This window comes from Anoplolepis gracilipes, chromosome 3 (genome assembly GCF_047496725.1).
Source record: "Anoplolepis gracilipes chromosome 3, ASM4749672v1, whole genome shotgun sequence".
Lineage (NCBI taxonomy): Eukaryota > Metazoa > Arthropoda > Insecta > Hymenoptera > Formicidae > Anoplolepis > Anoplolepis gracilipes.
In genome coordinates this window covers 6,717,437-6,731,288 of record NC_132972.1, presented here as the reverse complement: position 1 = coordinate 6,731,288, position 13,852 = coordinate 6,717,437, and the positions used below count along the sequence as shown (strand labels likewise).

The window sequence follows — 13,852 nt, the reverse complement described above, 5'->3', positions numbered from 1 at the left end:
GTCTTTAGTAATTTAAAAATGTATCTATTGTATATATATATAAATATATATATAATATAATAAATATATAAATAATATATAAATAATAAATATATAAACTAATTAATTTATTTATCAAATTAAATATTTTAGTAATAAAATAGAAAATTTATCCTTTAAATATATAAATTTAATATTTAATTATTTAATTTATTTATTGTATATTTATAAATACACAAATTATTTTTATTTCATTTTAAAAATCTGTTTTCATATATATATAACATTATGTTATATATATATATTTATAATTTTTTAAATGAAAACTTAGGAGAATTATAAATACAGAATTAGACGTCGTAAATGATTAACAAATTTTTATAAATGTTAATTTCTTTTTATCTTAATTGCTTTGTAGTTATGTCACGGTTTTTGCATTAGTCTATTACATTTATTACATGTGTTATCTTAAAAATATTATTTTCCACCTGCAGCATATATAAGGTGTCCATCATCCTTTTAATAACAAATTCTCTAGTCAATTTGAAGTCGATGTTTCGTTAATGAAAATGTTGAGAAAGGTCATTATTTTTTGCAACTTTAAAGTTTTTCCATTTTTGTGTACTTTTGAGTTATTAATTTAAATTAAAATTCTGTTAAACTTTATTTGAAATTAACGAAGAAAATTTAATTTTATTAAAAAATCCTACACAAAGTTTAGTTTGCCTTTCTTTTTTAATTGTTTATAACTTGGAAATTTCTGATATTTTAACATTTTCTCTAAGGAAACATTCGTAAAAATACAAATTGACCAGAAAATCTGCTATTAAAAAAGTATCCAATGATTTTGAGACAATCTTGTATAGTAAAATAATATTGGCTTGCATAATAATAAAGCCTTATCTTCGATTTTAATTATGATAAATAATAAGGAAATTGTTACTTTACAAATATACTTCTCATGTAAGAGGAAAGAACAAAAGAACAAAAAGAGTTTGCGCTTGGATATATATTTCTAAATTTATCTAAGCTCAATGAAATGTATGCAATGTACGTCAATGTAGAATGTATATAATTACATGTATACAAAATCATCTGAAACTTGTAATTCTAATATTGCATGATTAGATGCAAGAGTCTTGCAAAAAAATGAACGTGTAATTTAATGTACAGATCGATACATAATGGATAGAAAAAATTATGTGAAACTGGTACCAACCGATACAAAATTATTTAATATTGTCTTCAATGAATGATTAATGTCTTTGATCAATGATGATAACAAGACGTGTAACAATTCTTCTTGTTATAACTTTGTGTTAGGTTAGGTTCACATTGTTGTAAACATGTGTACAAATATATGTGTATAAATTCACAACGCAATTAGCGTGCAAGTCTAACGTTCCTTTTTAATGAATTTCAAAAAGTATATACACGTAACGTGATCTAATTTTCAAATAATTTGCAACTTATTGGGACAATAAATATTTGAAATGATTTATATATAAAATAATGCAAAATGAAATTAAATATAAAAAAACGCATTTTACATTTTATTATTTAGAATATATAATGTTTTATCGTAATTGTGAATTTTTATCATATCACGACTCTTTTTTTTTTTTTTTTTTACTTTTTCCTTTGTTGCATTTATTTTGTTTAATAAAGCACGCATTTTGAAAGAGCAGTTTTTCGCAAGATTGTACCATGTATTATCAAGCAGAGATAAGAAACAACCGTATTGCTTTTATATATCGGTTCGACGCACATCCTGCAGAACTTAATCAAGTTATCTAAACGAAGGATCGAATTTGCGACATTTCACGGATTTTTGTCTCCCATTTTATTTCGCGTATTCACATACGTATCACGAATTACAGTTTCGACAATTACTCTAACTTATCTTCACGGATCGTCCGTTTTGATTCGCATCTCGTGTGCGCGCGACGTTTTAATGTTTAAATTACATCAGCGGTATAAATTGGAGGCTTCACGTGCGGTCGACCAACAGCAGCTGCTTTTTATCGTCGAAGGCTGACACAGGGAGATCGCGGCTTCTTTATTTGCTTCGTGATAAACGCTTTTCCGCCTCATTGACATTGCGGATCGCGCGCGTAATGTTGCTGCGCGGAATTGCGTTCGCGGAGGCGCGTCGTAATTCGGCGCGGCGTGTCTTTAAAAACCGCGATAAAGCACAGGGCAATAACGGATGCGAAAAAGACGTTGCGTCGGATTTATCCCATGGAGATGGGTCCTTGGCACGTCATGCGCGCACGATGACAATGATGGTTTATCAATCCATGGAGCAGCCACTGTCTCCCGTTTTCTCGTTTGTAAGTTGCGAAAAAGTGTAATCATTCAAAATTGGGGAATAATTAATAGTAGCGCGAAAATTATTATACATACACTGAAAAAAAATTTACTTAATCTAATAAAATATTTAGTTCAATACGTTCAAACAAGTATTTATTTAAATTAAGCAAAAATATATTTGAATCAATAAAATATATTGTCTATTTTACTATTCAGCAATATATTTTATTGATTCAAATATGTTTTTGCTTAATTTAAATAAATACTTATTTGAACGTATTGAACTAAATATTTTTTTTTTCGATTAAATAAATTTTTTTTTTCAGTGTACATGTCTGAAGTTAGGAGTATCTGTATGTATACGTGTGGGCGAAATTCTATATATATATATGGATTGTGCTAATGTTATTGCCACCGGTTGCGTCAGCGCGTTACACATTGCGTCACACCGCAAGAAAATTCATAATTTTGTAAAATATTAATTTTAATTTTGTGAAATATTTTATTGGACATTTTTGTTTTCTCAGATAATTTGTATTAAATTAAAAGTAAAAAAAATCGAAATTGTTCAACGTATTATGATGAATGTGAAATTTCTATTTGTCGAAATGGAAATAATAAGAATCAGTTTCTTTCACTCTGTAAAAGTTGCCATTTACATTTTGAAGATTTTGAGATTTCTTCAACTGGCATATGAGTTTAGTAATATGACAATGATTACGTTAAACTCATTTGAAATACGAAATACAGTGCGCGATCAATGTTTATGTAATCGATTGGTGTATATATTTAAGATAGATGAAAGGTACATCTATGATTATTTCGCCAAGTTAAACTGGAGATCTTTAAATATTTTATTTGCTATTACTTAGGGAATTTGTCGTGAATAATTTGCGTTTCAATTTTAATATTTCTTCCATCTCTCGAATAGGTATTGAAGTATTTAAAATGATTTGCTGAATTGAATATATCAATGTTTTCGCGGATTTTTTAGTCTTCTTTTAAAAAACCTTTAAAAATTGTCTTTCCTTTAGCTATGCTATCAAAATTATTATTCATTATTGAAAGCATTGAGGTTTGGACGTATTTATATTTACATTCAAAGTAAAGCTTCTTTTTAATTTCTTTAAATATTTTCTGCTTTATTTTTAACATGTGTGCACAAGTAGCTTTATTTGCAATTGTCTATGCTAATCCTCCAGGAAATTATCAATTGAAGGGTAAAGTCGGCACAGATCGATTATCTGTCTTATGACGTTATCACGTTTCGCATTTCCCTATAGTGTAGAATATAACATTATTTCTCATAACCTTGCGACACGTTGCGTTGCGAAGCTAGAGCTATCCAAGAAGATCGGAAAGTGAAATTGACGGCGAAACATTAACGAGCCTTGACTGACGTGTAGAAAGAAAATGTGCAAAATGCGTCTCGGGCCACTTCCGATCGCGCAGCTGCACCGTGTCCATTATAATGTTGAGGTTTGTTCATAAATATCTTCCGCAAATTTACGTAACCGCATTTAGGTACCTTCTTTCTAGACTTTATTGATCGTGCCCTGTGTAAATCAAAGCGGAACGCGTCGCGGAATTAAAGTCCTCTCCGACTTTTGAAGATAACGGTATAATTAGGACTTTATACGTGTTAGTGACTGTAGCTGTAATTAAAATTATCATCATTATCGCAATTGATATGATATCGATGACGGACTATCAAGAAAAAAAAAGTTGCTATAGAATTGACAATTATCAGGTTTATCTCTATGCCTGTTCACATAAAATAAATTATCTATTTTATCTATTCTAAATACAATATTAATTTTAATCTATCTAGTATATTACGTGCACGTAATATCGATTTTGATAATTTTTATTTTCAATAGGGCTATAGTTCTAGTTCTTAAAATTATATATTAAATTATGTTCAAAGATGACTATACTGCGGATTTAATTCCTAAAATAAAAATCTGTATCAATTTTTCAAACATTCGCATTGATTTTATCTTTGTTATGACGCGGAATACGAATCTGGTAGACAATATTGTCGCAGAAACAGTCGAAATGACTGCGCTGTCTCGAGTCAGTGTCCTGAAATAAACTCGATAAAACCGGAAGACGAGCAAAATGAACGCGTCCGCCAATGCGTTACCGGTCTAAATAAGTATGATGGCTTAAATGCGTCTGTCCCCCCATGTGTATTTAGGGGCTCGGTTGTGAAACCTTCCCTTCAAAAACAATTCGCATATATATTTTAGCTCTGTGACATATAAGAAGAAACATGTGCTCTCTAAAATCATACGTAATATAAATTCACCTGTATTTACTTATGTAAGTCATAATATATTGAATCAGTGAAAAGTTTATTTTCTAAATTTAAATAGATAATTTTGTATGCCTTATAGGGAATTTTCTCTAACATTTAAAAGCACTTTACAAAAGAAAATTAATTAAAATAGCAAAAGTAATGTCTCGAATTTTAGAAAAAATCCTCCCTACATTGAAAATGATAAATATTTAATTTCAGGAAAGCGAGGCGATATCGCTTGTCGCCACAGCGTCCAAGCTGGCCACCGTGGAAGATGTGGGTCCAAAGCGGCCCGAAGGCCCCATCCGACCATCCGCCGCCTCCCTAAAGGTCTCACCCACGGCAAGGGCGACTCTCCAGGCGTTACGGTCACCGAAGAGCAAGCTAGTCATCCCCGTTAATACTCGCGACGCTCAGACCATTACGGGTAAGATAAAAACATATATTTTTATATACGTACCAGCTGTGCTGCTTCAACGATGCTGTGGGACAGTGTTCAAGGTTCTATCGGTTTTTTTACCGGGTGTCTTTCTGACTATACTGGTTACACAATCGGGAATCACAATATTATGTGCGCACAATGATAATTGATATTTAAATATGACTAAATTACACGTGCAAATATGATAATTTTAATCGAATGACGTTTAAATACAACGAGAACGAATTTTGTCGTTGTCGAGAAGAAAATTTCTTGAGTGTTTTTTTTATTTTTTTTAAATTGCGCGTTGACTTGTGATCTTTTGAGTATCTCGGCAAACAGAATCCGTGCGGATTTACTACATCTGACGTTGTAAACGTACGAGGAGAAACTGTCTTTGACGGTGCTAGTACGAGGAGTTTTATAAAGTTCTCTCTACGGCTTACCTGTTCCAAGCCTCATGGTGTTTCCCATTGGCCTGAGCTAAATGATGATTACTCCTGCCCGGCGGATAATACGCCACGCTCCATTCTCATCATCATGATCGTCATCATCATTATCGTTATAGTCATCATCATCATCATCATCATGAATTTTTGTCGTCGTCAGCATCATAATCGTAATCATCATCATCATCATCATCATCATCATCATCATCATAATCATTATAGTGGCTAAAAATGAAAATTATTGTCGTTATAATTATTTTTGTTCTCATCACACTTGCAAAAATCTTTGATACGCTTCATATTGAGTGTTGTAGTATTTATTTTATTAGGTTATGTTGTAGTGGAGTATCGAAAATGCGTTTGATAAAATTCTTCGAACAGCTTTCAAGTGAATATAATATTATATTTAGCGATTCGCTTCTGAAATACATATCGAGAACACGTTAACGCAAATCTTGAAATAGGCGACCTACAAAGGGCTAGTTTCGTAAACATTTCTAAAATCTAAGCCAAGATATGTCATTTTGTGCACTGCCGGGAAGATCTGTGCGCATAAATAATTTATTTTCTATTCATCAAGTCATATTTTTCTATCGATTAACATTTTTCAACTTTTTACGTGCGAAATTTTGTGTTGATGATTTACTAGCTGATACGTTAGCGGCAAAGGAAAAACCTCTCGTATGTGCAATTAAGATTCGCTAATATACTATTAGGCATATACTAGTTTATTCTCGTCTATTATATAATGCAAACGTATATGCATTACGCGCGTTTTTTTTGGATTTGGCTGACATCGTGTCGTTTGCCAGCAACCTTGTTGAGAGTTACTGCTGTTAGTGAAGATTTAAACTGATCGATTGCTTCCATCTGAAATATCGTTTCTATATTTTAAGAACTGAATAACGAATTTTTCTTTTAATAAATTATTACCTTTGGTTTATGCAAGTGTTGAAAAAGAATCATTATAATAATTATATTTAGAATATATTTTTGTATATAGGGTCATATCTTAGAGAAAAAGCAAATCTAAATAAGAGATATATCAATTAGAAAGAAAAAAAATAAAAAAATTAATTAAGGAATCATATGCAGAAAAGTTCTATAAATATATTATTTTTAAATTTTCTTTTTCGGTATGAAAATTTAGCTTTTTAATTAGATTTGTTCTGGATAAATGACTCGATCGTGAAAATCGAAATTGGCTAAGCTCCAACTATACTGGTCGCTGCTATTTTCCTCCGACGCGACGTCCATTCGAAGGAGTTGTTCGGTGGCTCGCGACTCAAAAAGAACGTTTCCCGAGTTCGCGAACGATCGCTATCGATAATAGATCGCGAAGAGTTTCGTTTTGTCGTAATCACCAAAAATAAAAATTGCCGGACACAGGTGTTGTCCACTGTGGATTGGTATAGACGCAGAGGAGACACGGGATACAATTGGGACACGACCAATATTGTCGATTACGCCATCGATTTCGTTATAATTCTGCGCATCGATAAGGTGCCCTTCTTATGGACGGTCTTACACAATCGAAATTTTTCACAGCTGTCGGGATAAAAGAGTTTATGAACGGAATTGTCTCACACAGATGACTCATTGCAAATGCACTTGATAGATTATGGGATCATATGTTTCCGTTTATCGATAACACATCCATTAATTTGAAACACAGCGCTTTCTCTTATTTGCTACATTATATAAAAAAAAAAAAAAAAGACTTACTTTAGTACTGGCATGCTGTATAATTTGTAAAGAAATTTTTTCATTATTTTGTAAGAGAAAGTTATATATTTGTGAGAAAGAAAATGATTCTTTGTACATTTTGCGAAACATTTTGTGTCGTTACACTCACAAAGATACTAAGATATCGGTTTGTTAAGCAATCCGGATCGTATAAATGTCTCGGAGGTCATTGTCTCGGGAGTTAATTATGTTTCTTGGCACGTCGATTTTCAATTTGATCTGACAATTTAGAAGGTTGCAAAAGTCGCGAAACTTGATCGTCAATGTCTCGGTGGATTATCGCCAGTTCACTTTTACGTAATTCGAATGAGTTTCGAATTTCCTGAATTCCGAGGACAACAAAATTCAGTCTTGGCGACAACGATATAAGGTCTTAATGAAGACGATAGAAGGACGGGGAATTCGACCACTGCCGGACGTGAGATTATGTACTTAGGCGGGAAGGAGATGAGAAGGCCCAAGGGCCCGGCGAAACTCAAAGGCATTCTTGAGAAGCGCGAGGCTGTGCTGAGCAAGTGGCGAGATGGTAAGATAGTTACTCGTAATATTCTTATTTGAATTTTGCGTGTAAATTATCAATTCTTCCGCTAACTCAACTGGACATATTAAATCATTTCACAGCATTAGGCGAGTGAAAAAAATGAAACGTTATTGAGAAACAAATTGAAACAAAGCCAGGATCATAGGATCTGTTTAAAAATAGAGTATTTTGATTTTTTTAATTACAAGAGATTTTTTGTGAGTTAATATAATTTATCAATTCGATAATTACTTGTAACGATTAATTATTTATTATTTAATTAAGTAATAATTTGTTGCAAACTATTATTATTTAAATAAATTATTAATCGTGATAAAAATTATTTACATAAAATATATATATGTAATACAATATATTTACATTTTTTATATATCCTACAAATTATATTCTATTTTAAGATTTATTAATAATATAAATATTATAGAAATATGTTACATAAATTATATATATATATATATATATATATATATATATATATATATGAATATGATACATTTAATTGTGTATAACATTGTCATTTATATTTTTTGTTTATCAATATATTTTACCTACGTTACCAATGCGATCTCAGTTGGTAACAATATAAAATATCTATTATCTTTCAGTGTATGATTTATCTTCTTACGTGTGATCGCCGATATGTGGCAGCACATGTTCTGCATTGAAACTATTTTTATCACGTGACCAATGTTTTTCTGCATAGTGAAAAAGTTGGATTTAATCTCGTATTATGTAAAGATCTTAAATTAATGAATATTCTCTAATCATAAAATATAGAAAAGGTAATTACACAAGAGTAATATTACACATTTTATATTTCTATGCAGTTTACGTTTTTTATTTTTTCATAAAACATCGACAAAATTGATAGTAAGAATTAGTGTAAAAAAAAAATTGAGAGCATTATATACAAATAGTTTGCGAGACAATTTAAAATAATTATAAAATAAAATTTTATCACATAATTTTTTTTATATTTCTACATCGCGAATAAGACTCTTTATTTTTGTTTTACATGTGCAAGTAATTCGAAAAAAAAAAATGTCGATGTACGAATATAAAACATCTTGTGTGAAAGATTAATTTATTAAAATAATTTTACTTATATACTCGTATGAGGTCATCATCTATTATTTAAGTCTAGCGCGCGAAAAGAGAAATATTTTATCTTTGTATTTTTAAAGATCGTGATATATTCTTGTTCGACATATTCTTCATGTACATATAATTCTGTCGTGTATAAATCTGTCAGATACGCAAGTCCTACATGCACGATCCAGTTTCCATAATTCAATTCGAACGAAGGTGCTGAGAACTTAACTGTTTTTTTTTTTTATTAATCCGAGAAATTTATGTGAAAAGCGCGCGTGGCTCGCGCTCGACTTCGAACAATCACGAGGCCGCTATAATCTGAAACGTCATCTCGATTATGTGTTAAAACGTGATAATTTTATGCGGCTTAACTCGATGCTGCTCTCTACACGGATCATCTCTGTCTCACGGGACACGAATGCACCGAAAGTACAAAGTTCAAACAAAGTGAGGCTTCGTCGCTTCTCGGTACAGCCAGTATAGCAATATATTTATGCGCCAGCGTTGCATAGATTATATCGTGTTCCTGAGAAAAAAGAAGTATATCTATTTTTCTTTTTTCTCCGTGATGTGTTTTACTGCTACGTGACAGCTATGACGCTAAGAGTATAGTATATCAGTATAATATTGCGTATAATATCAGGTTAGTAGTGTTAATTCTATTATCGAGAGCTTCGGACGCTCTCTTATATATTTTAAGCTATAATTTAAATCCAAAAACGACTTCCCGAAATATTGCATAATTTGTAGTATAATTATAGTCTAGTTGCATTGACCAATTTTAACTAAAAATATCTATTCTTACAAAAAATTAGACATATTAATATTAACATTTCATAATCATTATCAAAAAATTAACATACATATTAATATGAAAATTTATAATCGTTATTGAATTGTATTCGATACTATTTTAATAATAATATTCCAAATTAATTGTTTTTGTAATTAACATTTTATTTTTTTTAAATTTGTCGCGAATATAGGAATCAAAAAAATTAAAGAGTTGCACGACATGACACAACATTCCATTAAGAATTTTTGTTTATTATTAGAAAACATCGAATTTATAAAATCTTCGAAGAATTTGCATGTACCTCGATGCATAATCCTCAGCTTCAAAGTACGTCTACATACGCGCTTTGCACATTTATGCTTTTTCTTCGTTGAAGGGCTCTTCTCGTTTGCGGTTAACTGCAAATCCCTTCTCCTGCTATACCGTAAGGAACTTTTTGTCACCCAGGTCACGTACATTCATCTTACATCGTAGGTAGAAGATTTTAGCGCACCGTGTACAATATATGTTACGCAATACGTTAAAATAAATTTAAAATATTTAACAATATAGAAAGATATAAAAGAAATATACATATTAATTATAATAACGAATAGTAAAAATATTATCTTGTTTTATTATACTGTATGTATTCAAAATAATAATTAAAAAAAGAATAAGTGGGATGTATAAAATTCACATTTCTGCTCACATTGCGTCGTACTATATTATTTACATTTCACATCATCTTCTCTCTTGTATCATTTTCGTAAAAAAAGAAAAACTTATCGAATGTTTTATCATGAATTCGTTTTCGCTACTTATTGCGCTTTTCTTATGACATAAACTGTTACGCCAACGCTATTATTAAATCATACTGTCACCATCCTGATTCGCGCAGAACGCGAGTAACGGCGGAGAGAGTGATATCGCGATTTCTCGTCTTCTGCTCCCTCAGTGAACTTAACGCAACGAGAAGATGCGTACGCGTTTCGCCGTAATTCGAGCATATGCACGTTACGGGTCACGGCATGATGTCGTGTACGCATGCACGATGTATATATAATTATGCACGCTCGAGTATGTGCACGATTTAAAGCGGAACGGCAATTTGTAGCGCGCTTATAATTGACGCCTTCGTACTTATTATTATTATTATTATTATTATTAGTAACGCCATGGATGCTGGTTGATTGTTACAGATGTATGCAGCGGAGAAGAGCTACCAGAAGTCGAAATAATCAGTCTGTTGGAAGAACAAATACCGAGGTACCGTCTACGAGCTGACACTTTAACGCAGTTTCAAGGTAAGCTGTCTGTTTTGCTTCTCTTCTCTCCTCTTGAAACATAAGTGATTACGTCAAATGCATGTGTTTACCGTGAAGTGAAAAAAATATACAGCTATTAATATAAATAGCATTATAATGAGATCCGTTTTATTAAAAAATAAATGTTTGCAGCGTTCTATTTGAAAATATGTAGGTATATATGTATAATTTTTCCCTGGTGATCTATTACATTTCAAATATATTCGCATTGAATCCATATCACACGTGAAATGATTTATTCATGATAAGAGCTAACTGCAATAAATATGTCGATAATGATCGATGAATCTATCAGATAAATTCGGCAAATTATATCAACGTCTCATGTCGAATAAATCGACGAGGAAAATGTATAACCGTTTTATATAAACGTTATTCTCGTAAGGAAAAAAACATCTCTTGATATAATTTTATCGATAATCATATTTTTTTAATATATGACACATCTAATATAAAAGAGATACTATACACATGATATTGAAAAATTAACTGAGTTAAGAAGACTTTAATATGCTAAAGGGTGCAACGTACGCCCGATCGAATGTCGTACATTCTAATTAAACAAGGAAGCCCGTCACGATAATCGTACTATCTATAGGACAAAAGTTTCACAACGCACGTTTCATTATGCGAGACTCTGGGGTTTCGTATACTAAAAATAAGGGTTTCATCAAGCACGTTAACTGCTCTATTAACAGTTGTACACACATTTTACTTGTCGATTAAATCGAAATTCGAGATATTGAACTAATTTGCCGAATTAATTTCACGGGTCAGCTGATTATTATCGACATATTTATTACAGTTACTTTTTTAATTGTCATTTATTATTGAATAAATCATTTCACGTGATATAAATTTAATGTAATAATTGCAAAATATCCGAGCCAAAAATAAGAAAAATTTCATGTTTAAAAATATGTTGAAATTAAAATGAGCATAGAAATGAAAAAGAATGATGTGAACAATATTATAGAGAAATAGAAAAAAAACTTTATTCGCTTATTATATAATATAAAAAAAATGCCAAAAAAAAACATATAAAGTACGCAAAGCATAAAGGATATCATTATTTTCGCGTCGTTTTCCTTGAACGCATTAGATAAAGCATGGCACATTAGCCTATTGATTAACCATTAATTTGATCATAATGGTTCGTATCGCGCGTTCTGTCAATAAAACGAAGCTCTAAAAGGTGCGCCTCCTTCTAGGGCCGCGCCTAATGTACGCGTGTATTTGTTAATTAGCTACAGCACATTTAGCTCGCCTCGCGCGAATTATAACACGCGAGCAATGTGCGTTTTTTCGTTATTCGTCTTCACAGAACGGATATGATTATCGCATTAATTAGCACGATAATACATTGCCCTCATGTATACTCGGTGTCTATCATAATATGCAGACCGAGGCGCTTAACACATTTTTGCAATCTCCGTTGCAGCGGATGGGTAAACTAGATTTTTGCACGTGAATTCGGAGTACGTGGATTTTCTGTACAGATTTAGATTAAATTGAATGCGATAAGATAGCTAGTTAAAAGAAGCGTATTATATGATTTACAGGATACGAGAACGCTGATTGGTTTATTCCGTCACCTGCGCTCAAATCGGAGGACGTCGATTTGAAATTATCGCCGGATCAGATCCGGGAGACTCTTAACTATTTCAGTAAGTGCAATTTTCTATTTATTTATTAATGTTTGTGATAAATTTCTTCTGTAGATGATATAAATGTAGAATATAACATGTAAATCGAACAAATAATTCGACGGAAGCAGGGAGGCCGGAAATGCAATTAGTAACTATTTTATCATGCATGAATTAAGAGTAATCTTTTTAACGTTTTGATAAAAGTCTTAAAAAGTGCTGTTTTGATGCAAAAATGTAATTTTTTTTCTTACTAAAATAATATTTTGAGATTCGTAATTGCGTTATTCGTAATTCGATGCGCTTATGCAATTGCAATCTAATTGCGCCGTATTATTGTTGCAATTAAAACGTAATAGCATAGAAATTGAAAAAATATCATAACAGGAAAAATGGAAAAGAAGGAAGTAAAATCCATTAATCGTATAGATCGCGATGTAGGGACCGCAATGATTAATGCAATAAGCCGCTTAATCGAAAATGGTCGAGGTACGTAGTGCAATGGCAAAATCGCTGTTTGCTCGTGCGATTGCAATTCCACGATGCGTGGAAGGTGCGAAGAAATACATACAGTCTGCTAAACGAGATGGAAAAGTGGAAGATTATCACCAGGTATATGTGTATATCCAGGTGTTGAAATCGCACGTCGGGATTATTACAACTCGCAGAACTGAATGATTGCGCGCGAGAAATTTCGCGGATTCTCTTTCGTAAACGAGGGAAAAAAGAGGAACGGAGTTTGACATGATTTTCCCGCACGAGCGAAAAACCATTCGCTACGCGATGCGGGGTGCAAGTGTCGCGACGAGATATCTCGCGTGTCACTGATTACCGTGTCTATCTATATTCTTGAAGCATACACAGAGAAGCTGTAATGCTGCGATTTTATTTTCATTTGCATGCTCTAGATACCACGCAGAAAAATAGCATCCGATTGCATTGTACACTGTTAATAGGGAAAACTTGATTTATTCCATACGCGTGGTTTATTTTCTCTGTAAGAATTGTTTAACGAAAGGAATTCTTGGAATATTCATAAAGCGACCAGATGTTTAGTGCCTTAATGTGGGACGTGTCCAAAAAAAAGAAAACCTTAAGAAAACACGTGTTTGTATTTTTATACATTTATTAACATAATATTTAAACTGCAGAAGAGAGAGAGAGAGAGACACAACAATAGTAAAAATATATTAAAAAGTTAGAAAGATTAAATCTATCTCTCTCTCTCTCTCTCTCTCTCTCTCTCTCTCTCTCTCTCTC

At 32.0% G+C, this 13,852-nt stretch overlaps 1 protein-coding gene across 3 annotated transcripts in view; it reads left to right on the top strand.

Moving 5' to 3' along the window:
• The first annotated feature begins 2,019 nt into the window (after window positions 1-2,019).
• The window catches only part of Milt (trafficking kinesin-binding protein milt), a 41,983-nt gene continuing 30,150 nt past the window's right edge, over window positions 2,020-13,852 (top strand). The window contains exons 1-4 of one of the 3 annotated variants that reach the window (XM_072888639.1): window positions 2,020-2,312; window positions 4,814-5,021; window positions 10,821-10,925; window positions 12,509-12,613. In XM_072888639.1, the coding sequence (XP_072744740.1) occupies window positions 2,097-2,312; window positions 4,814-5,021; window positions 10,821-10,925; window positions 12,509-12,613 (634 nt within the window). In that variant the 5' untranslated portion in view covers window positions 2,020-2,096. Of the gene's footprint in view, window positions 2,313-4,813; window positions 5,022-6,649; window positions 7,737-10,526; window positions 10,699-10,820; window positions 10,926-12,508; window positions 12,614-13,852 lie in introns of those variants that run through there. The other 2 variants (XM_072888646.1, XM_072888647.1) reach the window with 2 other exon arrangements.